We start from the raw sequence: 27,581 nt of genomic DNA on the forward strand, positions 1-27,581 counted from the left end.
TTTTTTGCTAAACGTCACAATTCACTACTTTTTATTATTAAATTGACCAGAATTAAATTTCTGTGAGAGTATTACTATCAAAGATTAAAAAATATCCTGTTTATTATTAATATTTCAGACAGAAGAAACACCTAAGGTTGAACAACATACTCCTGATGTTTCAAGTGTTAAAAGCATAGAAAAAATTATTTCTGATTCCCCTATTATTGTCTCTAGAGCGTCACGAAGGCGTTCCAAGCGTCGTATATTTAGATCTTCTATATCTATAGATCCATTGGATGTAATTGACAATGAAGATATTACTGCAAATGTACAAGTAGAAACACCTGTTATTTCTGACAATACTAATTCCATAGCACAAGATGACACTACAAATGCGGCAATATCCACTCCGTCTCTTAAGACTGCTCTTAAAGATAACAAGCCAAAAGTTCTTAGTAAAAGTCAAGACATATGTAATAATGAGGAATCAAAAAATTTTACGAACAATGTACCTGATAGTTTAAACACATCCACGCAAGAGTTTTTTAGTAATGTCTCGTTTAGTAAGATAGATGAGTTATGTTCGGACACTTTTAACAATAAAAAAACAATGGAGACTACTGTCACACAATGTAATTACGAACAGAACATTGACAAAGGAAGGAATATTGAGGAGAATGAAAATATAGGTTTTTTTACTGCTCGTGGTACTTCAATTAATGTATCAAAGCAAGCGTTATTTAAAGCCAAGAGACTGTTTGCAGACATGGATGAATCTGCCTTTGAGATGGATGAAATGCAGACACAGAATTATGAACCACCCGCTAAAAAAAATAAATCTAATGAAGAGAAAAATAGGGATTTACCATCTTCTTCATTCGTTAATAATGCTTCTGTTAACGTTGCGAAAGAAACATCCAAACCAAAACCGCTTATAGAACAATTGAAAAATTATGACAATGTGTATACTGTAAATTGTAAACAACCATTTGTAAGTAAAAGTTCTAATGAAGAAGTCAATAAAGTTCCTATTTTATTATCAACTGCCAGTGGCAATCCAATTAATATCTCAAAAAAAGCATTGTTAAAAGCAAAAGCATTATTAGTGGATGAATCACATAATATTGATGATGATGAATTAATAAAATGTTATGAGAGATCTACCAATAAAAATTTTCCAATAAAAATACAGACTTTACCACCATTTTCTGCAACTAGTGGTAAATCTATTATCTCAGGAGAATCACCAGTTAAAGCAAAAACGTTGTTCGCAGAACATTTGGATGATACAACAGAAGTAGTCGTTGCAGAAGAAACCGATGTTCATAATAAAAAAACAAAAGGGTTAGAGATAAAAATGTCAAATATTAAATTTAAATCTCCTGCTAGTGTCGTTGGTATTTCTAAACAGATATCGGAGGCAAAAATATTTGATAAACGATTGGATGATCAACTGGAACCAACAATTGCAAATGAAGTTAAAATCAACGATAAAGTAGAAAACATGCAAGAGATAAAAGTTCCAAGTATTGGATTTCAAACCGCTGGTGGAACATTTATCAATATCTCAGAACGAGCGTTATCCAGAGCAAAAGCGTTATTTGCGGATGAATTAGATTGTCCTTTAGAAATGAATATTCTTAAAAATAGTAGTCGCGATGAAGAAAAGATAAAAAAATGTGACTTAACAATTCCACATGGTGGATTGCAAACTGCAAGCGGTCAAGAGGTACCGGTTTCGAACAATGCTGCATTAATAGCACGAGAATTATTCTTCAACGACTGCCTGGATGAAAGTAATCCTGACTTGGGGCGCGCATCGTTGCAAAAGCGCAAACTAAGCGAGACTAATGTAGACGGGAGCACACCGCAAGGCAGAAATTACACGTCCGAAATAAGAAAGAATCGTCTCAGCGGCGAATTTCAAGCAAGAAAATTGTTTTCCGATAGTACGAGTGCTAGCACGGATAATGACGAAAATCGAGATCCGGATAAGAAAAGGCAAACTTCTCCCATTGTAGATTCTATCTCGAAATCGCCTAATAAGGACCCGATAGAATCAACCGAATCGGAAACAGCGGGCAGTCCTGTTATAGGAAGGCAATCTAGTTTGAGGAAACGAAAGAATTTAGGATATCAAAGGGACGAATATAATGCATCACGAGCAGATAATAAGATGCCAGATAACGAGAACGTAGCATTGCAAGAGATTGTGCAAGGAAGCGCGGCTTGCGGAAAGATTGACGACGATAAATTAAATACGGAGGAGCCAACGCAAGCCGCGCAGGGAAACGCAAAAGGCAATAGCGCGGCGTTGAATGAGTACGGCGACACTCAGATGATGATGGATTTTATCGATCAATCGACGACGATCCTGCAGAATCGCTTGGCAGCCACCTTAGAGCAGGAGGCGATAATCACCGTGAAGAGGAGACAAGCGCCATCGGAAGGATCGAAGCAATCGATGGGCCACCTGTACCGTTACAAGCAGATTAATTCTAACGCTCGTTTGTCGATGAGGAAGGTTAGCGGTGGTGTGCCGCCTATGCCATGTTCCTATCGGGAGCTTATTAATCGACGGATATCACCGAGAATCCTGGAGATCACTGCTATGACCGCTGCGACGTACAAATTCCGTTGCTCCGACTTCTATGGGGACAACGTGGCGCATAGTAACGTTCATGGGATAGAGATGGAGGACGGTGTGCGTTTGATTCTGGATGAGAATGGATACATGGGGGTGTGGGAGTTTCTTCGCGCATTTCTTGCCAGTCCGGGTGTCGATCCGAATCTCGTTCCCGCACGCTGGGTTGAAAATCATTATCGATGGATTGTGTGGAAATTGGCGTCGATGGACCGAATGAAATTCGGCTCGACCAAGTTACCAAGGTAGAATACAGAGTGGGCCATGAGAACTCGATGAAATGAAATAACATTACTAAATATCAAATATAAGTAAATTGTCCATATAAGCGGTTGTTAATAATATATTTTTAAGGCGATAAGATATCATTTGCAAACAATTGGAATGTACTTATCAACCAAATTAACTGTAAATATTTCGATTCTGAGTCCTCTTCATTGAGGAAGTCAAGTACAAACTACAATGAATATTTTTATTTTAATTATGAAATATAATTTAAATATTAATTTCTTATGATAATTAATATTAATAATAATATTAATAATACAACAATATTAAATTCTTATAATAATAATTGTTATATAACAATAGGAAATAGAATGCCATTTGAGTATATCTGAATATGTTTAAGTAATGAATGCATTTATTAACAAACAAAGCAGCTCACTTTTTAATAGAATTGGTTTTTGTTTTTCATTCTTTGCTGGATGTAACAATAAGTGTAGAATTGTAATAAAGAATCTCTGAAGTTCACTGAACTGTTTTGTGTGCTGAACGCATTCATTACAGCACATTCTATTTCCTATTATTATATAACAAGAAATTAATATTTAAGTTGTATTTTATATTGTTTCATTCTAAAAATTGTTCTCATTACCCACTCTGTATAACGAAATCAGCATGCAAACCATTTCTAAGTTAAACTAAGTCACTTTGAACCGGCATAATTTTACGAAATTAATTTAGTAAAACAGTTTCTAATTGTAAGCTGGACAGAGATGTCTATCTAGATTAGGTAATCGAAAGGGATTACATAATTATCTCATACGGTTTTTATACGCTTCAGGGCATTAACACCTTCACACGTTATGGCACAATTAAAGTATCGGTACGATCGAGAAATCGACCGATCTCAGCGACCGGCAATAAGACGCATTTTAGAAAAGGATGATGTAGCATCTAAGAGAATGACTTTATGCGTGTCATCTATAATACAAGTAAATATACTATGTCAATCATATTGAATTTCATTGGCAAGTTTTAAGTTTTTTTGTGTTTCACGTATTTTAATTTACAGGATAGTAACGTAAGTATGGAAGTAGGGAAAAGTCCGCACATAGGAATGCCAAAATGGAGAATAGAATTAACTGATGGCTGGTACAGTATAAATACCTGTATCGATATAAGCATGATGAAGAACATATCGACTGGTAAAATAAGAGAGGGCACGAAATTAGTGTTGTCCGGCGCGGAATTACTCAACTGTGATCAAGGTTTCTATCCACTCGAGGTAGGCGTTGATTTTTATCGGAATTGGAAGCGGAAACCAACCAGTTAGTTATTTGATTTCTTATTGTCTAGACACCGGCTGACGTGTGCTTGAAATTGCACACGAATTCAACCAGGCGCGCACGATGGGACACGAAATTAGGATACGCGCCACGTTCGGGGCCGATACCCATCAAGTTACGTAACGTGTGTCCGAGCGGCGGTTTAATCGGCAAAATGACGATTGTCGTCGCTAGAGTGTATCCGATGTTATATCACGAGAAAACCGCATCCGGAGATTCGAGTAAGACGCGTTTAAATCTAACTCTACCCAGACGGAGAGTCAGCGATCTAATCCTTATGCCTTACTTCCCGTGACAGTTGTCAGAAATGCTAAAAGCGAAGAGAAAGCGCAAAACAAATACGAGCAGCAATGTTGGTCCAAGATAGAATCGTTCTATGCTGAAGCAGAGGACTTTCAAGGAAAAGGACTTTCTTGCGAAACTAATGATCTGGTGATTCAACTGAGCGAAGATTACGAAATATTGTCCACGGAGGTATACGCGATTCGATTTATCTTATTTGTAAATTCCTTTTGAAACGTCAATGTATTCGTTATAAATAGGAATCCGTCTCTAAGAAACGATATGATGAATTGCTGCAAGAATTACATCAGAAGGAGGAACGGTTCAAACAGAGGATGCAGTCAAAATTACGCGAGAGCTTGCCGGGGCCTCGACAAGTCTCTCAGTTACTTAAAGTTCGCGTGTGTGACAAAAATGCGAATGCCATTCTCTCCGTTTGGTCGCCTAGCGAAGAGGTTGTCGACGCTCTCAAAGAAGGCGCGTGTGTTTCGCTCTGCAACATCGTGGCTTCCGGAAAGAGGTAGTATTCTCGTAAAGAGGAGTAACTGTATCACCGCACGGATGTAATAGCGCATAATGCTGGATTTTACAAGCGTAATTGTTCAACAGGGGTACCGAATTGCAACTCACTGCACGTCGGTCTGCAATCTTTAAACCGGGAAAGATGCACGATACATCTTATCCCGCTAGAGTGTGTACGTCGCTAGACGAAATAGCAAATTCCGAGTTTGTTCCACCTTATGGAGAGTTTGATACGATCGGTTTCGTTTGTTCAGTCGGTCCTGCTCCTTATGTAAGTATTATCATACCTCTTTTGAGTAAGATTTTAAAGTATATTCTTGAAAGTATCAAAAAAATGTAAGAATGAGAGCTAATTTGAGTGCGCGATAATTGGAGCGCTAATTAATTTATATAAAAATATTCTTTATTCAAATTGCTTGGTTGAACGTTTCGATTCTATCTTGGGTCATCTTCAAAAAGTAACAAATTAAAAGATCAAAAGTTCATAGAGGAATAAGTATCCTTTTAGTTATATTCTTGATATGTATAATTTTTATATCTTTTAATTTATTACTGAAAATAACTCAAAGCCGAACGTCCAATTTGACTAAAGAACATAAAGCAATTAAAACTTCAATTATTTCACTCGAATTCTCATTAGTCCCTTTCTTACGTTTTGGGATTTTCTAAAGTAATTAAAAAAATAACGACTTGCAAAAGATAAGAATGTTATAATAAAATAAGTAATATAAAGTTTGCACAAAATATTAATTATTAAAATATTAAGCAATTTAACTTAATATGAGATATGTTTCGGAATTTTACTTGATTCATCATTTTGTGTTTACAATCCTTAAAATTCTATATGGAAACGTTATAGGGTATGAGAGACTTTGATGCTGTACATTTGGCATATCGTAAAGCGGGTTCGAGCGAATCTTCGTATCTTTCAATATTGTTTTGGCAAGGAATAGCCAGTTACGGTTATACAGAGATTCTTACCGTCGGATCTATTGTAGCTTGCAGCAATTTAGAATGGCGAAGGGCAACTTCGTGGAATGTCCCAGCGGCGTATTGCACGGATAGAAGTACCTTTACGCGTAATCCTCGCCGAAATCATTTATACGAATCCTTCGAAAATCTGCGAAATCTGATCACGGTACGCTATATTCTATAATCTCAATATAATAATTGTGTACATTTTAATTTTAGTTTTTTTTTTTTTAATAGATCTAATTTGTTTGGTAAAACGTGTTCCGTTAAATTATTTGTCTTCTATTTTATCTTATTTTTATAAAATTTCTGAATTTAAACGTGTTAAATTTAATTTTCAAGGATCCAATTAAGTACGCTGAAAGCTGCACTTTGGAACTTAACGTGGAATTGCAAAAGAAGTTGACGCCCACGCGCTACTCGACGGGTAAAAATACTCCGATTAAAATATACAGTTCGACGTCAAGTGCCGATAAAAAATTGGTCGATTATACGTCGCCGCTGGCGACGCCGAAATTGGGAATGGATAACCACTCGAATTTTATCGCATCTAATCCCTCGATTAAGAAACGACTTGAGAAACTCCAACAATATGGCGAAGCGCCTCAACTATCTCCCATTGTACTAAAAAATTCAAAGAGGATTTGTTTGGATTTTCGATCACCTATCCTTCCTATTTCAGATGCAAACTCGACAAAGGAGACAACGAATCAACCCGGAGAATTAAATTTATCTAGTACCTCGGAAAAGTAATTGATAGGTATTAACACATTGTATTTATTCGTTGTAATTCTAATGATAAGTATCATAAAAAATGTATATTTGTCAATAAATGTTGATTAGTAACAATAACTATAATAAAGTAATTTTATTATTCCTGCATTCTCCTAGATTTTCGATCCAATTCTAATTCAACTAACCTTTTGATTTTATTACAAACATATAATAATTAAAGACTTAATTATAATAATTAAGAATATATTCGTAATTAGAAGAATCGTCTGCAATCCATGAGCGTTTATTATAGAAAAAAACATCAAAATAACACTTTATTTTAATGTCTGTATTATAGTGCAATTTAAATACAGATAAGCTTATTTATTAATTGCAATTTTTAGCAGGTTTTACAACTTTGTAAAATATATATTAATAAAAAAAAAAGTTGTGAAAAAATATTGTTAGCTTTTATGAGATAAATATTGAATTCGATTATAATATACGATTTGAATCGTAAGGCAAGCAAATTTTATTTATTATATGTATTTTTGAAAATTGTAAATTCCACCTCTTTAGCAGCTTTTGTAGCTTTATAAGAAATAAGCTAAAAAAATTTCATGGCAAAATGTTTCTTTTACAAGACAAAACATAAAGTACATCTGCACTACAAATGAGGTACAGATGAGTTTTGTATTCCTGTCGATCTTTAGGTTATATTGTCCTTTTGCAAGAATATTTACTAATTTTTTTTACTTTTCACTAAATTTACGGTTATGATTTTAATTTCGAAACTATTCTTCCAGAGAGAAAGCCGTTCGTAAATCCGCAGATATATGCGAGTCCAGGTGTTGCCCAGCTGTTACCCCTCTGCAGCTGGTCATTTTCACATTACATTTTCCTAAACGTACTACTGATCTTAAAAATTTAGAAAACTTTCTGGAGCAATTTATGAAAGTATGCAGATCGCAACGTGGTAGAGACTGACACGAATATCTGTAAAATTAGACCAAAAAAACGAGAAAGAACTTAACAATTTTAAACGATATACGATAAAAAGTTCCTTCTCGTCTTTTTCACACATACAATTTTCAACGCTTTACATTTTTAATGCTCTCGTTTATTTTTCAACTTGAATCAACTGTGTCTCGTGCCAATAAATACTACAAGAGAGGACAATAGTTTTTCTCCTTTTCTTGCGAATAATACTCGGTATACCGAGCGCGGGGACCGTCATGCGATTGGATCGCATGCGCTCGCAGCAGACAAGAGTCGACAGAGGCAGGCAGGAGAAACTAGAAAAGGACTGCGCGTGGAATTGGCGCTCAGTTTAACACGCGCCAGCGTACCGTGCGTCTCGTTCGTGATCTACCTTCAATTGTTCGATCGTCTCGGTGGATGGATGGCGGTTTAAAAGGCAACGCGCGACGCGTCGGGTGTTAAGGAGAAAATTCATCGTCGTGTTGTGTTTTGTTTTCTCTCCTCGCGAAGGATCCCCGTGCGCGTGGCGATGATCCACGTCGCGAATGTTCGCGTGTAAAGCGGGTGTTCCGCGGCTCGCAGCAACTGTCAGTGGTCCGTTTGATCCCTAGGGTTTCGTTCCTCCTTTGCATCGTCGGTGCAGCGCGATGACGAGCGAAACCCCGAAGGTGGAGTTCGCTCTCGGCAGCGAGGTCTCGCCGGGCCGCTTCTTCAAGAGCGCGTTCGCGCGAAATTTCACCAGCACCGGCCGCGACTGCAAGTCCCTGGATTACGAGCTGCTCGACAACGTCGAGAGGAACGAGGGTGACCGTAACAACAACGGGCGGAACAACAATTTCTTCTCGCTCGTGAATTTCGCGGACGGCAGACCGGCGAACGGCGACGACGCGGCTGCCGGCGCGGCGCGAGCCACCACTCTCTGGGAGCAACCGGAGCCGAAGGAGGTGAATGCCTTTTCTACTGTTTTGCAGTCTTTTCTTTCACAACGCGATTCTCTTTTAATAATAACGCGGTAACGGTAACTAAGCACGTGAAAATATCATCCACTCCCTGAAGATGATGTTTGCGGTATCCAGTCGTAGATATATGTGAGAGGGTTAGAAGAAATGATACTAAAGATACTATCGATGCTAAAGATTCTGGAGCGTATAAAAATAATTTCGCGCTAAGGAATGCGTTAGGCTGCATCGCATTGTACAGATGAATGCACAAGGATTATACGCATTTCCTTTCATCTTTTTGTCTCTTTCTCTCTCTCTCTATCCAGTTTAGAACTAATTCTTTTTACAAATATATATTTAATTAAGCCTCAATTAATTACAAAGTTAGAAAGAAAAAGAAAGCATTGCTTAGCTTATATTTAGCTCTTTATTCTATTTATGATTTTTTTTAACTTTAATTGGTATTCACGAATCCGATGGGTATTTTTTCAAGTATATTGTTAAAAGTTGTTTATAATAAATATTCGCAATTTTAAATAATTTTAAGTTATATGATCTTATTTGTTGAATTTTGAAAAAATGTTGATTATAATAATTTTAAGCGAAAATATATCAATTTAAGAATACTACCCGTGAACACCAGTTATACTGTAAAAAAAGCATGTAAAATTACATAAATATTATGTGTAAAAATTACATAATTTATAATGAATATAAAATTGTATTGTACAAAAATTAATACTTCTAATTGTAGTGTCTCATGGAAAGAAATCTTCTCCAATTTTTGCTCTAGAACAAAAAACCAATTTTTTAAAATTATTTATATGTCATTAGTTATATAGCGAACTCTCTACGTATGGAAATTTAAAAAAAATAATTTTTTTTTGTAAAAAATGGCACAAGTTTGAAAAAACATTTAATTTTTTGACGGAAAACTTTGCAGAAAATTCTTTATAAAAAAAAGTTTACAACAAAAACGTAAAATTCGTAGTTCGCTGACAAAAGTAGTTTAGAAGCTATAATTAAAATTTCAAGTAAATCGGTCAAGATTTATGGGAGTTATGTTTCTGGCCAGCTTGAAAAAAGTGATTTCGAGAAAAATGCGTTTAAAGTTTCATGTAACAATCAGCAATAGAAATTTTTCGTTTATTTTTAATCTGCAACGTACAATTAATCTTGCATCATACAATTGGTTTGCCTTTCTCATTGATGTTCTTTTCCTCGTGACCCTTATTGACCGATTTTAGAGATAATTGAGTCGCACATTCCTTTATTATTCTCTAAACTATTCTCAACTAATTCCTTTATTATTCTCGAAAGGATCCTTTCGCAAAAGCTATAAATCTTACCGAAAAGTATGATGCTTTAAACTTTAACAAATGGCACTTAGTATTAGTAATTTTTCTTCGCTATAAGATCTTATTTCTAAAACCTTAAAGCACATTATTTAAGAAGAAAAATGGTTTTTTGAAAATTACTGAATGGCCTTTCCTCTTGAACGGGACGGCAAACATTTCACTACTTAGGGGTGGCGAAAACCTTACCATAATCGGGTCCTGTCTAATTGTGTAAACATCTTTGTATTATACTAGACGAAAAGTTATAATGACAATACTACACATATATTTTATATAATTTCTATTCTACGTATGTATACGTATAAGTTTTTATTGTTGTAATTTTCCAACTAATATGAAAATACGTTTACACAATTAAAAGTAAAAGTATTAATTTTTATAAAAATACGCACTTTATTGGCGAATTAATACATAAATATTTTTACAATTAAACTTAACTTTAAATATAAATTTATTTTTTTGCAAATCGTTTAATTACTATTAAATTATTACTATAAGTATAAACCTATTAATTATTTGTAAGTTATAACTTCACGTTAAGGGATGCTGGAGTCGCCTATATTACCGATAAAACTACCGTTTTTGATGTTTTCGTTCCTGTCTAATTTCTTCGTAATAATTTCGCAGAATAAAAATTTCTTCTCCACGATTTAAATATAGGCTAATGTATCTGCTTCTGGTGTATTTTGTGTCCAAAGCTGGAAAAATTGTGAAATCATAAATTTCTTTATCTATTTAATCTCAGTATAGCGACCAACGCTGAAGATAAAAACGAATAAAAAAATTTATGATTTCACACATTAGCCTAAATATTTAAATCGTGGAGAAGAAATTCTTATTCTGCAAAACTATTACGAAGAAATTAGACAGGAACGAAAACGTCAAAAACGCTAGTTTTATCGATACAGGCAGATCCAGCATCACCTTTTAATAGTGAGTTTCAAAATTACTCTATAATTGCATTATAATTGTTATAATTTTTCATGTAATTTTTTTACATTATAGGAACATTTTAAAATTAATTCCAATTAGGGTTAATTTTAATACAATGCCATTTTTAACGTCATTTTTTTAAACATTAATTTAAAATATAAGTTTCGCATCCGCAATTTAATTAAATTGAAAAATTTGTACTTTTGATAAATGTATTCCAAATTTTTTTATTATAGTTATAAAAACTCTTGAAATCATTAAATTTTCATTTTAGAAATTTTTTTCTACCTCTTATAGTTTTGAAGATATTCGCTTTGAGAGAGAAAAACAGATTTTCTTCAAAAGGATGTTTCACTCCTTAAAAGTATGGGCCCGTATAAAAAAAATACATATCGCTTATTTTTATCTGGAGAACAACATACTAACAATAAGAACTCATCAAAATCGAAGTGTAACACTTGGATAGGTTTACTTATGAGTGAATATTTATTTACTGTGTACTAAGTTAGTCCAAAAATTAATGTATTATGGTTTATATAGTAATTTTTTTTGAATGTATCTCATCCATTTCTTGCATGGATCAATCTTTCACAAGGATGTGAAACGGTTCCTACATGTTCCGGAATCATTAGACTTAGTAATGCGCTTGAATTACGACTGGAATAATGATAGCAGCGGCAAGTGCGTGCGTTTCTACTTTACGACTAATTACGAAATTCGTATAGCAAAGCGCAATGAAATCCTTCGAGCGTTAGACCGCGCTCACGCGTCTGAATTTTGCAATTCTCGATTTAAATACAATAAATAGGATTTCTGCCGGATAACGCCGACCGCATATCTCCTATTGTGCTGGACCGATTAAATGTCGAAAGATGCAATCCAGCCGGAGGGAGACGGACGCGAGTTCGCGGTTACTCTCGTTGAAAATGCTCGTTTAATGCGTTACATATAAAGCGGCCGTCAAATAATTCGATACTTTCTATTCTTGACAGGCGGCGCAGTCGGCTGCAGATGCGAATGAATTGGAGAAACTTCGAAAGGTGAGTTTATTTATGCCTCGTCGGCTGTATTATTGCACATTCATCCCCGGCGCATCTCCCCGCTCAAACATTCCCGGCTCGGACGTACGAACGTACCCCTTTATCTCATTCAGAATGCGTTGTCAACGTAACACGGCTTATTTAGGATTCTGAAAGGGTACCACTTTACTTGTTTTGAAATGATTCAAGATCGTGCTGCTAAAACCGGAATGCCATGGAGATACAGTTAGGCACAAAGGAATTAGAGCGCACTTTCTGTTTCGTAACTGAATCGATCGTTTCGAAGAATTTTGTGTCAATCCATAATCTTTGGAATCTGACAAAGAAGGCTGAAATTAATTTTTACTAAAAGTAATCTATAGTAATAGTTATTAAATTATTTTGTTTAGAGTAATTAGTGCAGTATTTAGTAAATACGATATTGCCTTAGTTGTAAAAGTATAAAACATTCCCACAAATTGATATAAATGTTCTATATTTAACGAAAAAAATATATATATATATAAATGAAAAATATTATTTATTTTTATAACAATTTTAATATTTTACTGGGAGTCTTTTTAATTTTCCTTTTAATTACTGCCTTTTTCGAGAATATGCAAGAAATTGAAGGTACTTTATCTTACACCCAAGGCTACACATAATTATTTAGTAATAATTAAAAAGTATAAAAGATAATAATTATATTTAAAAAAGTAAAATTAACATTTAGTTGGTTTATATTAACTGAATATTGAGATTATTTCATCAGAACTTTAATAACAGTCATCTAGATTTTGCTAAAAGATCTAAAATTTTGTTGGATACAAATTTGTAAAAATAGTTTTGCCGGATCTCAAAATAATTTTTTGTTGAAGCCTTAGACTGTCGAAATATCAAAATTTTTTGCAGCATTACAATTTCCAACGTAATTATTTTGATGATTCAATAAAATTATTTTCAGATCTGTATCCAGCAAAATTTTATTTTTGAACAAAATCATTCTTTCCCTGAAGATTTGATCGATTATTAGACTTTTTTTTCCTCAGTTAAGTTAGATATGAAGATTGAGAAACGGAAAGAATCTTTTCGCTATGTTTGATTTAAAGGATTAGAAATTCACGACTTCAAAGAATGAGTTTCTGTCGCATTTCGGACGACTTTGATTTGCGTTCTCAGAATCTCCATTCTTCCGATTCTCTTCTTTCAGCGACGTGATAGAAAAGGGCCAGGTGTTCTTTGACCGTGGCGCATTTTACAGCTTGAAACGACAGAGCGTTCTTTCATGTTATGTACGTGCAACGCGATTATTTATTCCGAAAGTAACAGACCACGTTTCCGCTTGTCTTTATTTCGTTGTTAAGCGTTCCCCGATTTACCATCAGGCGGATGGTGACTAATCGTTCGAAACAACGTGAAGTTACATCCCATCATAATACTGGGATTCCATAATATACTTTTTCATGCCTATTTCCTCTACTATTTCCTATTATCGTACGTTATTATATTGGGGCGATGAATTTCATTGGCAATGTTGGAATAATTGCAACGATTCGAGTACCATACGGTCACCGAATATTCACACAGTGAGTGGACCATCTATTCCGAGCCTACTGTGAACTCTAGATGTCTAGAGCTAACTATCTATGCAGCGTGGAATGAAAGACCAATGAAATACAAGTAAATACAAATAAATCGCTTTCTTACTTTAAAAATGACACAACAAAAGAAGGGATTTTCGAGTTATTAACGTGACTGAGTTAAATAAATAAGTATTATCCTAGCAATTATCAAAAGTGAATTTAATTTAATTTAATTTCATAAAAAATCATTAAAATTTTCACAATATCAAAAAGGTTTTTTAAAGATTGTAAAATAGAAATGACAAACATGAGACATTCGATCATGTTAAAATACGTTTTTTTGCTAATATTATTATTAGTTAATAATTTAGTTATAATAATATTATTATTAATTAATAATTTCTAGTTAATTAAATTTTTTGTCAAGCTGAAAAGTATAATAAAAGTACTATTTTTTCCTTTTCTAGGAAACTTAAGTTTTTGAATGGTGTCACTTTTGAAGTAAAGAAGCGATATTGTATAATAATTTTGTGATTAACGCTATATATCCTTTTCTTTAAATAGTATAATTCAGTTATTATAATAATATAATAATATATAATAATTAGAGTGATTCACTCAAAATCTAGACTCAAGCCTAGACTACTAAGATTCTTAAATTTTAATGTGGAAAATATTTGTTTCTTAAATATTTATAATTATTTAATATAATTTATAATAACACACACAAAAATAATAGCACAGAAATAATGAACATCTCGTGCGATTAAGTGAGTGATCAAAGATGTCGAGAAAAACTCACGCTTACGCGTTATATTATCTTATTTAAACAAGATGATTGTTGGAGTTTGGCTTCGAGCCAATGAATATCAGAAATTTTGGGTTAAACACGTGTTGATTTAGTCACTCAATTTTCCGCTCGCAAAAGTCCGTGCTATAAATGTCGCGGAAAGCGTCGATGTTGCGTCCGTTCCTGAAATATCCGTAGGTGGTTTGTCGCTCCCGACAGCCGTTCGCCACAGATCGAGTATATGTCGAGCGGAAGTCCGCTTCAGCCCCTCCCGTAATTATTATCAGTCAGAGGGACCCGCGTGTAGGCCTTTGTGGGATCTATCCGAATACACGTGCGTGTATTTGTGCACCGTCGCGTCGCACGTTTGTCCGACCACGCCAGTGACCGGAGCTGGGTTCGCGCGTGATGTCACCATCCTGCTTTTTCGATCTCACACCATGGCATGGTCGGTACAAGAAAATTATCACCCCCTTCTCTGCACCATCACGATGACCTGCTGCGTGTGAAACGAAAGAGTCGCGTTAAACGACGATCCCTTCATTCGCAGTGAGCCTCCTTTGTTTGCGAAAGATAACCATGGGCCTATCATATATGCGGTACACAACGTTAAAGAGCGAGATAAAGTTGGTTTCTTGGAAACGTTTGTGCGAAAATTCATTGTGGGACATAAAATCGCGATAAGCTTTATGCACAATGAAAAGTATGTATGGAAAGAACAGTTTTGCTGAAGGATCTAAAAATTGAGCTACACACACACGGAAAAAATGATTTTGTCAAAGTATCTAAAGATTTAACTATAAGATACAGATTTGAAAGTAATTTTATTAGATCATCAAAATAATTATGTAGAGAGAGAGGACGCCCAAACTAAAAATTTTATTTTACTCATTATGTTTGAGCGTCCTACATAATTATTTTGATGGTACAACAAAATTATTTTCACATCTAGCCAAATTTTTAGATATTTCAGCAAAGTCATTCTTTCCGTATAGACAACAAGAATAGAGAATAATACAGACAATAAGATTTCAATTTATATACTCTTTAAATTCTTTGAAGTGAAATCTCACTTTAAAGAATGAAAATTGAGCCTTACAAAATAACGACACAATTTTTATTCTTAAGAGATTTCACTTTTCACAAAGTGAAATTCACTTTAAAAGTTTTAGAGAGTAGAAAATCATTAGTTTTGGATTTTCTGTAGGTTGAAATTTTTGTTACCTGTGTTATTACTCCCTATTTCTGTTGTCCGTGCTTTGCATTTTGTACCGTTGACTTAAAGTGGCGCGCGTCTTCACAAGCAGATTAGATTCCACCCCTGCACTGCACATCTTTTGAAACTTTTATGACTGCAGACAGCGCAATTAAGCCGCATGTCTAAGAACGAGTTATATTTACCTACACTCGAGAAGTACGTTTAAGGATACTTCGGTGCTACTTTAATACCTTTGCACACCTGCGTATTGCATACATCATGGCGCGACACGCACCCGTGATTCCCTTCCTGATCCCTGCCAACGGTTTCGCACGTTTTACGAGTCACGCGGATAAGATACGATCGGCCAAGAAAGGTTCGTAAGGGCCGGAAGAGCCCTTCCTGTCGATTGCGAAATCGCGCGTCGCGGTAACCGGTTTGCAACAAAGGATAACAACGCAACTCTTTTGTTGCTTTCAAAAAGACAAAAAAGTTCTCCCTCAAGACGCTTCTTTTCCCAAATTCACTTTTACCTTCACGGAAAAAAACGATTTTGCTCAAGTATCTGACAAAGATAGATACATATCTGAAAATAATTTTATTGGATCAAAGGATCATAATTTGATGGACTATATATATATCAATAGATAAAATAATATTAGGCAACTCAGGCATGTATGAAGAGCAAAGCAAGCTAGATCGAGTCCCTATAAGGCCGAAATCAGACTATGCATTGAAGATTGAGATTGAAGATTAAAGATTGAAATTTCACCAATGAGGACAAAGAAATTTTGGCTCCTTTTGTTCCGATTGGTCAAACTTCAATCTTTCAACCTTCAATCTCATTCTTCAATGCGCAGTCTGATTCTGGCTTAGGCCAGATTCTTAGGAGAGTCGCGTCAATCTTTTACAAATTTTTATTAGCTTTGAAGTAAAATGGCGGAACTAATCATCGATGCTATTATATTCCCACTTTTGAGTAACGTGAACGTGGTGATTTATATTTTAGAAATTATGAGAGTAGAATTTGTGTTACATTATATATATATTGACAAGTAGAATTTATGTGTTAAATTACAAAATATTGACAGAAGTAAATCTGTTTTCTATAGCTAAACTATAGTTTTACACTTTTGGAACTGAAATAGTGATGGTACGAAACAGTAATGAAATAACACTTCCATTTAACAATACTTTTATTTTACAATAAAATGTCTTGCAATCGTTAAACTGCTACATACTGGTAATTTTAAACGTCCTTTTTGACAATATATTTTAATCCTAAATGTAATAAATCGTTTCATGCCTTGTACGAAATATTGTGATAATTTTTAAGTATTTTACAGCTTATATGTGTTATCTTATTGATATAAAACTGAACTAAATCGCATTTTATAGTTTTCAAATAAAGAATATGTCGTCGAAAAGTAACTTCCATTTCATAAAAGTGGTTGAAAGTTTCATTGTTTACAAAGAACAATGTGTTTTTTATAATATTTAAGGTACATCAATTTAGAAAATTTTATAGTGGGATCATATCGTTTATTTTGCACAGATTCTAAACAATCATTACAAATGACATTTTTAGAAATTTCAAACAAAATACCACCACTTACATGAACATAATACAACGAGTTCATTGTCGAGATTAATGACTCTGTTTTCAGCTTCAAATGGAATTACAGGTATCTCTTGAAGCACTTAACTAACATCTGCTTTATAAATACGTTTCTTTAAGAAAAAATGAGAGGAGCTTCGAATAGGCTGAAAATTTTTACGGTTTATTTGTGACACGTGACACTCATAAGGCCTTCCGTTCTTCATTACATGGAAAAGATCGTAGTGAAAAAACTTTTTCGCTATTGTTGTGACATCCAGGCACATAACAACCAGTCAGGTTTTCTGTAAAGAAGGCATTAAAATTATATATAATCGATGACAAGGTTAGAACTTTCGACGACATAATATTTGTATCTTTTATATATTTTTAATTCAAAATCTTTATAATAATGTATATTATTATAAATATTAATAGTCAAAGCTTCTATCATGACTCTTCGTAGTGTAGAGTCTAGAGTCCTTATCTACTAGAGTCCCAATTAGACGCCATTTTATTTCAGATTGTCGCGACTCCCTATTAGGGACTCTAATGCTAGCAATCAATTTCAATGTTCTACATAATTCAAGAGTCCAACAAAATACTTTTACATGTGTATCTAAATTTTTGGGTATTTCAGCAAAACCGTGTAAAAATTCGAAATTTATTGCGATCGTTTCTCTCTCGCAATTCTCCATTACCACGCAAATTATAGTCTTTCTCCAGTTTGTCAGTTGCTAGAGTGAAAGCAGTGGCGGATTTAGACATTTTGACGCCCTAGGCCTTGTATTTCTTAGCGCCCCGTCTGGATATGAAGGACAACCAAGAAAAAAGGGAGTGAGGAAATCGCTTGACTATCGGAACTGATATCACTTTATTCATCTTTTACGTAATTTACAACAGAGATACAATGCCGCAACTGTTATTTGAAATTTTTTGAATTTTATTACTTACTACGACATATGACAATAATTAGATTATTGCAATAATTACTTCTTACATTGTTACAGATAGTTTTGCATTTATTTAACTTAATCGTACTCTTCTTGCTTTTGCCGCCACAAATTCAATAATTACCTCCTCGGAATCCAATTTTTTAAATAGTTCCGCATGAATCATTTATAATAATAGTTAAAGAGTTTAATCTCTTCTGATTCATATTTGCCCTTCGGTAGCTTTTAACTCTTTTTAATGTTGAAAATAAACGTTCATCCATACAGTTTGTTGATAAAATACTGTCAAAAATCCTTAAGGCGATTTCATTATTTGAGTAGTTCGTTTCTTCTTAAAATATTACTTAATTCCTAAGTCGCAATAAAACCTTTACTTTCTCCATAAACAATTTGCAAATATTTGTTGAAAATGAAGGCATTCATCTGGCACTACTGGCGCCGTGACGCCCCTAGGAGGATGGCGTCTCTGGCCTGGGCTTCGTGGGCCTCTGTCTAAATCCGCCACTGACTGAAAGAGGGCTCGGAATTTTTGCAAGTCAATGCAGGTTGATGGTAATTAGCAAACGCGAGGCCGATTAATTAACCGAGTAAATTGGAGCTGCGTCAGAAACAAAATGAATCCTGTTGCTCGCGTGAGAATCGTGACTTCTCGTCTTGTAACTCGAAACGTTGTTGTCTACCCATTACACCCAGCCGCTATAATAACAGGTAAATTGCACACGCGTTCTCTCGCCTCGTTGGCAATTTCAAGGCAACCGTTAACCTTCCGCGATTCCTTTGATCAATTTTTTTTCAATATCCGTCTCGATGGTTCCAACTACATCGCTGCGATTATAAAAGAGAACACTTCTTTTTATAGCCTTCTGCTCTTCCGTATTCGCGTGTTATGCCATCCATCTTCACAACGTTGTGTAATATCGTTAAATCGAGCTTAGCGTTTAACTTTCCCTGTATCTTATTTTCTTTAAAAATATAAAAATTTTGCTCTATTTGACGTACTGTCTAATAGCTTGTGTAATATCCATATAACCCTTATAAAAATCCAATACTGATCAATATTGAGAGCCATTAAATAAGTATTAAGAGTACTGTTGTTCAATTTTAGTATTTCAAGTAATGTCTTTCAAAATAAATTTACCAGTATTAGATTTCTAAAATGGAATATGGACTACAAAAGGATCTCTTGATTCTTTTTATAGAATACTATAGTTTCGATATTTTTAGAAAAATGAATGTATAAAATAATTATAGGTTTAATATTTAATTATATGATAAAAAATAAATAAATATATATATATGTATATATATATATGAAATAAATTTATTATATTTTTTAAAGTTATTGATTAGATTTCGAGTTATATTGAAATCTAGTAAATAACTTGGGGGATATAAATACTTTTGCGTTGTATTAAAATAAAAGCTGGTAACGAGTTATATTGAAATCTAATAAATAACTTGGGGGATATAAATACTTTTGCGTTGTATTAAAATAAAAGCTGGTAAAATATGTTAAGTAAACTAAGTTAAGTACAGCATGACAATCTTGACAGGAAAATAGCATAATTAATTTCCTTTTGCTCGTGTTCGAATGGTGCCGCTATTTTTACGTAGCTCTGCTTCGAGAAGGAACGAAGCTACACATTTTCGAAGAAACTTCTAAACGATATCCGTTTAGCTCGGTTCTCTGGAGATATACGATGTTTACGACGCGAAGTAGATCGTGCGAGCGCGGGACGAGGTTTGTAAGAAAGGAAGAGATTAATCTGTCGGACAGACCGAGGTGTGATTTCATTTATAGCATTCAAGCCGGCTTCTTGCACGACGTTCTAGGAAAAGAAGAATCTAATGGAACGCGATGATCACGTGTCGAAATATTGACATCATATAACAAGTGATCGAGAAGGAATGTAAAGATACAAAGTGGAAATATAATGGAGTTAGAAATGAATTTCGAAATCTACAAAAATACCTCAAAAGTGTACTACGAAAAAAAATGGTTTGGTTGAAATATTAAAAATTTTGTTAGATACAGATCTGAAAATAATTGTGTAGGGCCATAATAAGTAATTATCCAACCAAATAATTATGTAGGAAGCTCAAGCATGATGATGAGTAATGCTACAAAAAAATTTTGACGTGCTAATAACCAGTTTGAGCGTCTTATGTAATTATTTTAATAATTTAACAAAATTATTTTCAGATCTGTATCTAGCTAACTTTTTAAATACTTCAGTAAATTTCTATTCTTTCTGTGTATCTTTAAAATATAAAAATGATAGTATTAGTCGAACCATCCGACGTATTCTGCTTAATTCAGAATCCCAAAACATTTCTTTTCAATTAAAAAAATTGTTTTAAAAGATTCATTTTTATCAAAAAATTCAATTCGCTTTATCACAATTATTCCTCGTTTATTTCATAATAGAAATTCTACGTCACATGCTCTAAGTCAGCACGTAATACTCTATGCATGACGCTTTACAAATTTAATCACTGTTACCTGGCACTCCTGGCAGCCTTAGAAATTCCGCGTGTCATCGGTATCGCATTGAAAATACCACGTTTCCTTCATATCGTATCGTGATATTCGCTATTACTGTCGGATTTCGCGACTGGAAGGAGCACGAGGATGCCGAGGAGAATAATATCGCGCGCGGAGGAGTTACATTTTCTGCGATCGCACCGCGAAGCACCGTTATTCGATATTACGGCAAGCGAGCGTTTAACCTGATGCACGTTGTTCATCGGATCGCGGCTATTTACATAACCCAGTCCATGCATTAGTACACTCTCGAGAATGCAGCATCCAGCGGCGGAGTCGGGCTGCTCGCCGCCTGCTCCTCTTCCTTCTCCTCCCTTTGCCTGTGCACTCTCTTCCGTTCGTCGTAACCGTGTATGATTGTATGCTGCAATAATAATAAAGGTGATCCATGTGAAATCTGCACATCTGGCGAAGAAAGACCCAGTATAAGTAGCTGCGGTTCGTAATGTGTTTTGAATCACAAGAGCGAGTCATATCGGCTCGAAAAGATGTTTTCATATTAAATGATCAGAAAGATATGTATACAAAAATAACAGTTTGATGTGAAAATTCGGGACGATCCCCGAATATCGCATCTTTTTAAGGAAAGATTGATTTTAATAATTTTTACATTTTTTTTTTGTCAAATGCTTGAAAATTGGAAAAGATCGATCGTGGTGTTGAAAACTAGCATTAATAACTTATACAGATATTTTTAATGATTAAATATTGGATGAATTTCTTTTAAGGAAAGTATGTACGAAAAAAACGATTTTTATTGAAGTATCGAAAAACTTACAATTAGATAGATACAGATCTGAAAATAATATTTTGCTGGATTCTTTCAAAATAATTAGGGGAATATACGTCCAAACTGGACGCTAAAATGTCAAAACCTTTTTTGGAGCATTATACTTGAGCGCTTTCACAATCATTTTGATAGTCCAACAGAATTATTTTCAGTTTTCATAGCTAGTTAAATTTTTTTTGCTCTAACAAGATTATTTGTAGATCTGGTATCTGCAGGCTAAATATTTGATGATCCAACAAGATTATCTTCAGATTTGTATCTAGTCACATTTTTAAATACCTTAGCCGTTCTTTTCATATGAAATATCTCAACTGTTGTAAACTTGTAAAACCCGTAAACCCGTTAAACGATAACTGATAACGCGCTAGGGGCAAATTAGAGCAGCGATATTATTAGAAGAATGATCGATATCGTATATCTGATATATAGAAGATGTTTCCAACGCATGTCTGGTAAATAACTGTACGAGAACTTTTTATCGAGATGTAGAAAGTTCACATTTTCCTATAGAAGAAAAATCTTCGCGCGCAATATCGATCGCGGCGTGAAAGAAGGAAAATTACTCGGTGCAAATTAAGATCGTTATACTTCTTCGATATTATAGTCTATTTAATGTGTACGCAACATGTGTTACGATGTGTATACGCGATAAGCAACGACTGATGAGAGGGATCAAACACATTTATCAGCGTGTAAAACGTATTTACAAGTGAGAACATTCTTTACAGATTGTTTCGCGTTCCTCATTGTTAGCACATTCGTCGATCCAGATAAGGGTCGAAAGACCGAGATTTACCGTAACGAGGGCACTTAATGAATATTCATTTTATACATGCCTGAAAGAAACCGCATCTATTAATGCAAAATAGATTAATTAAGAGAGTACGTTTTCGTAGAATATGTCTGCCGAAGATAACTGCCGCAGCAAGAAATCACATCCACGACGCGTGTCTCTCGCTACGTGAATCTTTACCTGGTCTAAATATGCTAATTAAATTCCTAGAATAATCATATATATATATATATATATTTATTATTAATACGTTCGCGCGTAGGTAATGCTAGGCATCTTTGGCATCGAGATATTACGTGAACACGATGGGACATTACGTGGATACGGCGGTCCATTCTTAGAATTCGCGAGGGATTAGTTACATGGACAAAGCGATTTGGCGTTACGTCACTTTCGTTCAGATTGTACATTACGCGGTCATAAAGTGCAGTTCAATGATCCGCGCAATCTAGTCCGTAGATCGCAGCAAGCGTTTCTCTGGTTCTCTCTCTTCATCCATTTAAAAAATGAACTGCCGTTAACTCGATGGACAGTCGATGTCTGACTAATCCGTTGTTCCAGTCAAGTTAACATAAATTACTGGTTTTTAATTGATGGACTCGGGATAGGAGTGAAATGAGTGATTCTTATTTCGAATCAATTTGAACCCAAGAAGAGGCTTATAAAATTATATATTATATAAATATATATATAAATTTTTTAAGTATATATTAAAATTTTAAATACAATATGCTACATTAGCCAATTTATTAACTACGCTCCTGCTTAGGAAGACCCTTATTTGACGATTACTTACACCACAGTGTCATTACTCCTCTCTGCACCGTCGGGCCGCGTTCCACTCGGGTGCCCTCAGCCTCTTCCGGTTGCCTCTATCCACGAAATACGCACCTTCCCGAGCACGTACAACATGCATTAACCACGTACATTCCTGCGTGCGCACATTCCGACATCCCCATCTCTTTGTCTCTTTTGTTGGTTACGTTTTACGAGCATCGCTCGACGTATATGTATATGAAGATCATACAGATCACAGAATTTATCGCGTAGTGTAACGTTAATTTATAGTATATATGCATTTATAACAGAGAAAAGTATGAGTACATGAAATAGATGTGAAATCTGAGACATCGCATATTTCTGCGGATTTTTTTTTTAAAAGTCATACAATTTGAATCTATATTTATGCAGCTGTTAAGTTTAATATATATATAATGTTATATATTCCTTGTATAAATACATATAAAATTATACATATATTGCATATTCTTACTTTTATAATATTATTTTATTTATATGTATTTTTACATTTTACATTTTTTATTTTTCATATATATATTTCTGTTTTAATATTAATCTATGATGATATAAAAATCAAATAAACTAATATGTATTAATTCATATTTTAAAATAAAAGAAATACGAAACATTAAAACAGAATATACTATACTGTATCCTACATTTGGGTAAAAAGTCGACAACTAGTTGGTTCTCGATTATGGGGGAGATATCGTTTGTGCCCCTAAGGAGAGTGTTTGATTCATTTCGCTTTTCTATCTCGAGGATCGAAACGCAGCTCTCCTTCTCGGTTCGTACTACTTTCTTTGTTTTCGCAACGAGCGGCTAGCGCGATAATGAGGGGAAGAATCTTTAAATGCCAACCACCATGACTGTCAAGGAAATCATGATATATAACGTTACGTTGACATTCCATTTGCATCACCATAATTATATGCCCTATGACACTTCTGCAATGACTTTTACCATTTTTTCTTTTTCTTGTGCTTTCTGAACTTCAAGGAAATAATTAAAAAATTAAGAAACACACACACGGTCATAATACGTAAATAACACAATATACAAAAATAGACTTTTTTGGGGATCTGAAAAAAACAAAGGAAAATTTCCAATGGACTTTTAATCGTTGAAAACGAATCTGGCGATAAAATTGATCTATTACGTTCAAAAAGTTTTGAACTGTGTAATTGTAAAAAGCATAAATACAAATTTATAAATAATACACTAAATAATTTGATCAATCTCGCTTTAGTGAATTTTTATTTTCCACGCTCTTTTCCATGCTGAAACCTCATTATTTCAGTACGAGAACATAAAGTGTAATATATAGTCGCCTATGAAAGATTCGTACGACTTTTCTTGAGAATTGCTGACCTATCATTCGACTATCAGAATATAGAACAAAAAGCATGTTAAAATTATAGCCGCTTTATGGCCAATAAAGGGGCGACTGCTACGAATCGGTCGATCAAGAGCGGACGATTGAATCGAATCATTCTCCACGTTCGCCAAATAAGTCAGCTCTCTCGTGCGAGAGACGGCGGTTCAGGCACCCCGGTATAAGAAATGAAGGTAAAAACTGCGTGAGTCACTATATTCCTTAATTTTTACGAGCGCTCGCAGATTCTTCATGGCCATCAAGATCAATTGCCATAACCGATGGTCAGTGTGCCTAATTGCCGCATGACCTCGCGCGTTCAGATAAACATATACATATATATAAGTAACTTTCCGATGCAGTGAGGAGATGGCTTGCGAAAGCTGGCAACCGTGAACTCATCATAATTAATATTCTGAGACTAATGAGTGTGCCACTGCCGAGGAAGTTTTTTTTCGTGCGGATAGAAAGGTGGGAAGAGATGCTCATCGTGTTGTTGAACTCTAACAATCGTCGAAATAGACGCAAACCGTAAAATTACCTACTCGGTAGTTAATCCAGACATCCTGATGAACTGTAAATCATCAGAGACTTCGAACTCCTACATTTCTCTCAAATAAATCAAGATTATGTCATTCTGTCTCTCGAAATTCAGTTCTTTGTCTATTTATTAAATGACTGCAACAGTTCATGGAGTCACCGTTAGATGTTACTAGAATTTTTTATGTATTGTTATAATGTTGTTTTCACCCAGAGAAAGGTTTCTTCAATTTAAAGACGTGTTTTTTTTTGCTATACGATAAACAAAAATTTCTTTGATTTGAACGTAATATTTTTTATTTAAACATTACTTTTTAAAATTAAATAAAAAATTTTATTTGTGATTTAAAGAAATTATATTCAAATCAAAGAAATTTTCTCTTTAACTGTATAACAAAGAAACATTTTGTTGTACTACATCAATCACTAATTTTAGTAACTTAAGTTTAATTAGTTTTAAGTCAAATAATTTTTATAAATTGCTTATTTGATGTATTATATTTAGTTTTATTTTTACAAGAGAGAGAGAGTTTGTTATTAGTTTTATTTTATTTTGACTCTTACTTTACTCTTATATTATGATTGATTAAAGAAACATTTCTTTGAAGAAACCTTTCTCTGGCTGTTGCGTGCGATTGTTTCTTTGTCTATCAAATTTAATATTACCTAATTATGGAGATTGATAAAGTACTTATTCATCATTGTTTGTTATATTTATTTATTATTTATTATTCAATTAGAAGAGAACTGGTGCTGAAATCATGAAGATTATATGAAACTTATGACGAATTTGCTGTTTGTCCCACAAGTTATTTCATTGATTTAAGTTTGATGGTTTATGTTTGATGGTTTAATGGTATTTTAATAAAAATCGGTATCTAATTAATATTAAATTTTTGATAGCCAAGAAATACAGTTGGTATAATACGAGGCAAAATTATAGTAACATATGACTAAAAAAATTAGACAATAAATTCTAATAATATTTAATGGAGACTGCACGGTGTTTTGCAAACACCTAATCATTTCATATTGCTTCTTTATGTAAATCATTGTAAGATTTTGTTGCAACAAACGAGAATATCTTAACGAATGATAAGAATTAAAGATTAAGAGAGGTTCCGGTCAGGGGCATCACACGAGAATTTTCCCAGCAACTACCATATGTCCGAATGTGTCCGAGTAGTAAAAGCCGATGTGTGCGAGCGCAACGCAGCGGAGTTCGCGCGCGAACTCACCTATAATTTATAGATCAAACGAACTTACCAAGTGAAGTTCGATCATAATTATGCCGTGGGTCTCGTCCGGATGGAAATTTAATTGTAGTCGTGCGCCTGCGCACGTTCAGCCAACAGTATTTAAAACTAGGGGAAAAGAAAAAGAGCTTTTCCCTTCCCACACAGCGGCGCTTCCGGCGCTTCCCGCGCTGTGTTCCCGGCCATCTTCATTAGTTTAAAACAAGGAAACGGACGAGTCACCTAGTAACATATGCTCTGGGGAGGTCAAGGGAGGGACATTCCATCCGGACGAGACCCACGGCATAATTATGATCGAACTTCACTTGGTAAGTTCGTTTGATCTATAAATTATGCCTCTGGTCTCGTCCGGATGGAAATTTAATTGTAGATGTTCAAAAACTGACTCGTCCGTATCACCCTAAAATAAAACCGGGAGAAAATTATCTGGAAAGAAATCCGGATATAATTATAGAGCCAACGGCAAGAAGATGACGTGGCTTTCTATTAAGCAAAGTAAAGCTTGCGATAATAATGTAAATTAAAATAAAACTAAAATTTGGAAGACCGCTGAAACGGCATAATATGACAAATCAGGATGTTTCTCGGTCTGTACGTAAAAATGCATTAACGAAAAACCTCACGCACATGAGAACGTGATTTTTCACGTTTTCTCCTATTTTCGTGGGAGCGTCTCTTATGCTTCCTATAGCCTTGAGCGGCTTCGAGAGTGAGAATCCGACAAATCCGATGTTTGGTAATCTTTAAACGCACGATAAAAGCGATCAATCAAAATCAGAAACGTTGGCTGACGCGAACAGAAACACAATGAAGATGGCCGGGAACACAGCGCGGGAAGCGCCGGAAGCGCCGCTGTGTGGGAAGGGAAAAGCTCTTTTTCTTTTCCCCTAGTTTTAAATACTGTTGGCTGAACGTGCGCAGGCGCACGACTACAATTAAATTTCCATCCGGACGAGACCAGAGGCATAATTCTGCGTATACGCACGTAACGGCACGTTTTGTAATAGGCCGGCTCGTGCAGCCGTATTCTCATCGTCGTCATGCATATAATAATTCGTCCGCCGTCGCGCGTCCTCAGCGGGAGACAATCATTATTCCAGAGTGCTGGGCAAGTAGGCGACCTCTCCAGTGCGTCGTTGTCGTCGGTCGCTTATCTCATAATCCGGTCGATAATGAGTAAACTGCTAATCAAACGCTTCCGGCATTCGTTGCGAATTCCGATGGAAATGTCGTCTGCAGTCTGCAGCGAAGTCTCTTGCACGGCTCGGGTGAAACCTTTGAGACAAATAATAGTGAACGACTGTCGCTTACTCTCATTCAATTGTACTACTTAATTTTCAAGAAAGAAAACTTCTTACTTACAATTAGAATATGTAGAATGTATTTTATATTCTAATATATATATATATATATATATATATATATATATATATATATATAT

The 27,581-nt window shown here is 34.7% G+C and overlaps 2 protein-coding genes across 2 annotated transcripts in view; both read left to right on the forward strand.

The window, feature by feature from the left end:
- Window positions 1-6,726, forward strand: part of LOC108779946 (breast cancer type 2 susceptibility protein homolog) — an 8,143-nt gene extending 1,417 nt beyond the window's left edge. The window contains exons 4-12 of the mRNA XM_018547517.1: window positions 119-2,871; window positions 3,693-3,843; window positions 3,924-4,136; window positions 4,208-4,418; window positions 4,496-4,671; window positions 4,740-4,999; window positions 5,089-5,272; window positions 5,861-6,139; window positions 6,316-6,726. Coding sequence (XP_018403019.1) covers window positions 119-2,871; window positions 3,693-3,843; window positions 3,924-4,136; window positions 4,208-4,418; window positions 4,496-4,671; window positions 4,740-4,999; window positions 5,089-5,272; window positions 5,861-6,139; window positions 6,316-6,726 — 4,638 coding nt within the window. The remainder of the gene's footprint in view (window positions 1-118; window positions 2,872-3,692; window positions 3,844-3,923; window positions 4,137-4,207; window positions 4,419-4,495; window positions 4,672-4,739; window positions 5,000-5,088; window positions 5,273-5,860; window positions 6,140-6,315) is intronic.
- A 1,080-nt stretch (window positions 6,727-7,806) lies between these two features.
- LOC108779947 (uncharacterized) overlaps window positions 7,807-27,581 on the forward strand; it is a 44,469-nt gene continuing 24,694 nt past the window's right edge. The window contains exons 1-2 of the mRNA XM_018547518.1: window positions 7,807-8,612; window positions 11,893-11,940. Of these exons, the coding sequence (XP_018403020.1) occupies window positions 8,316-8,612; window positions 11,893-11,940 (345 nt within the window). The 5' untranslated portion in view covers window positions 7,807-8,315. The remainder of the gene's footprint in view (window positions 8,613-11,892; window positions 11,941-27,581) is intronic.

This window comes from Cyphomyrmex costatus, unplaced genomic scaffold (assembly GCF_001594065.2).
Source record: "Cyphomyrmex costatus isolate MS0001 unplaced genomic scaffold, Ccosl1.0 scaffold649, whole genome shotgun sequence".
NCBI classification, from domain to species: Eukaryota; Metazoa; Arthropoda; class Insecta; order Hymenoptera; family Formicidae; genus Cyphomyrmex; species Cyphomyrmex costatus.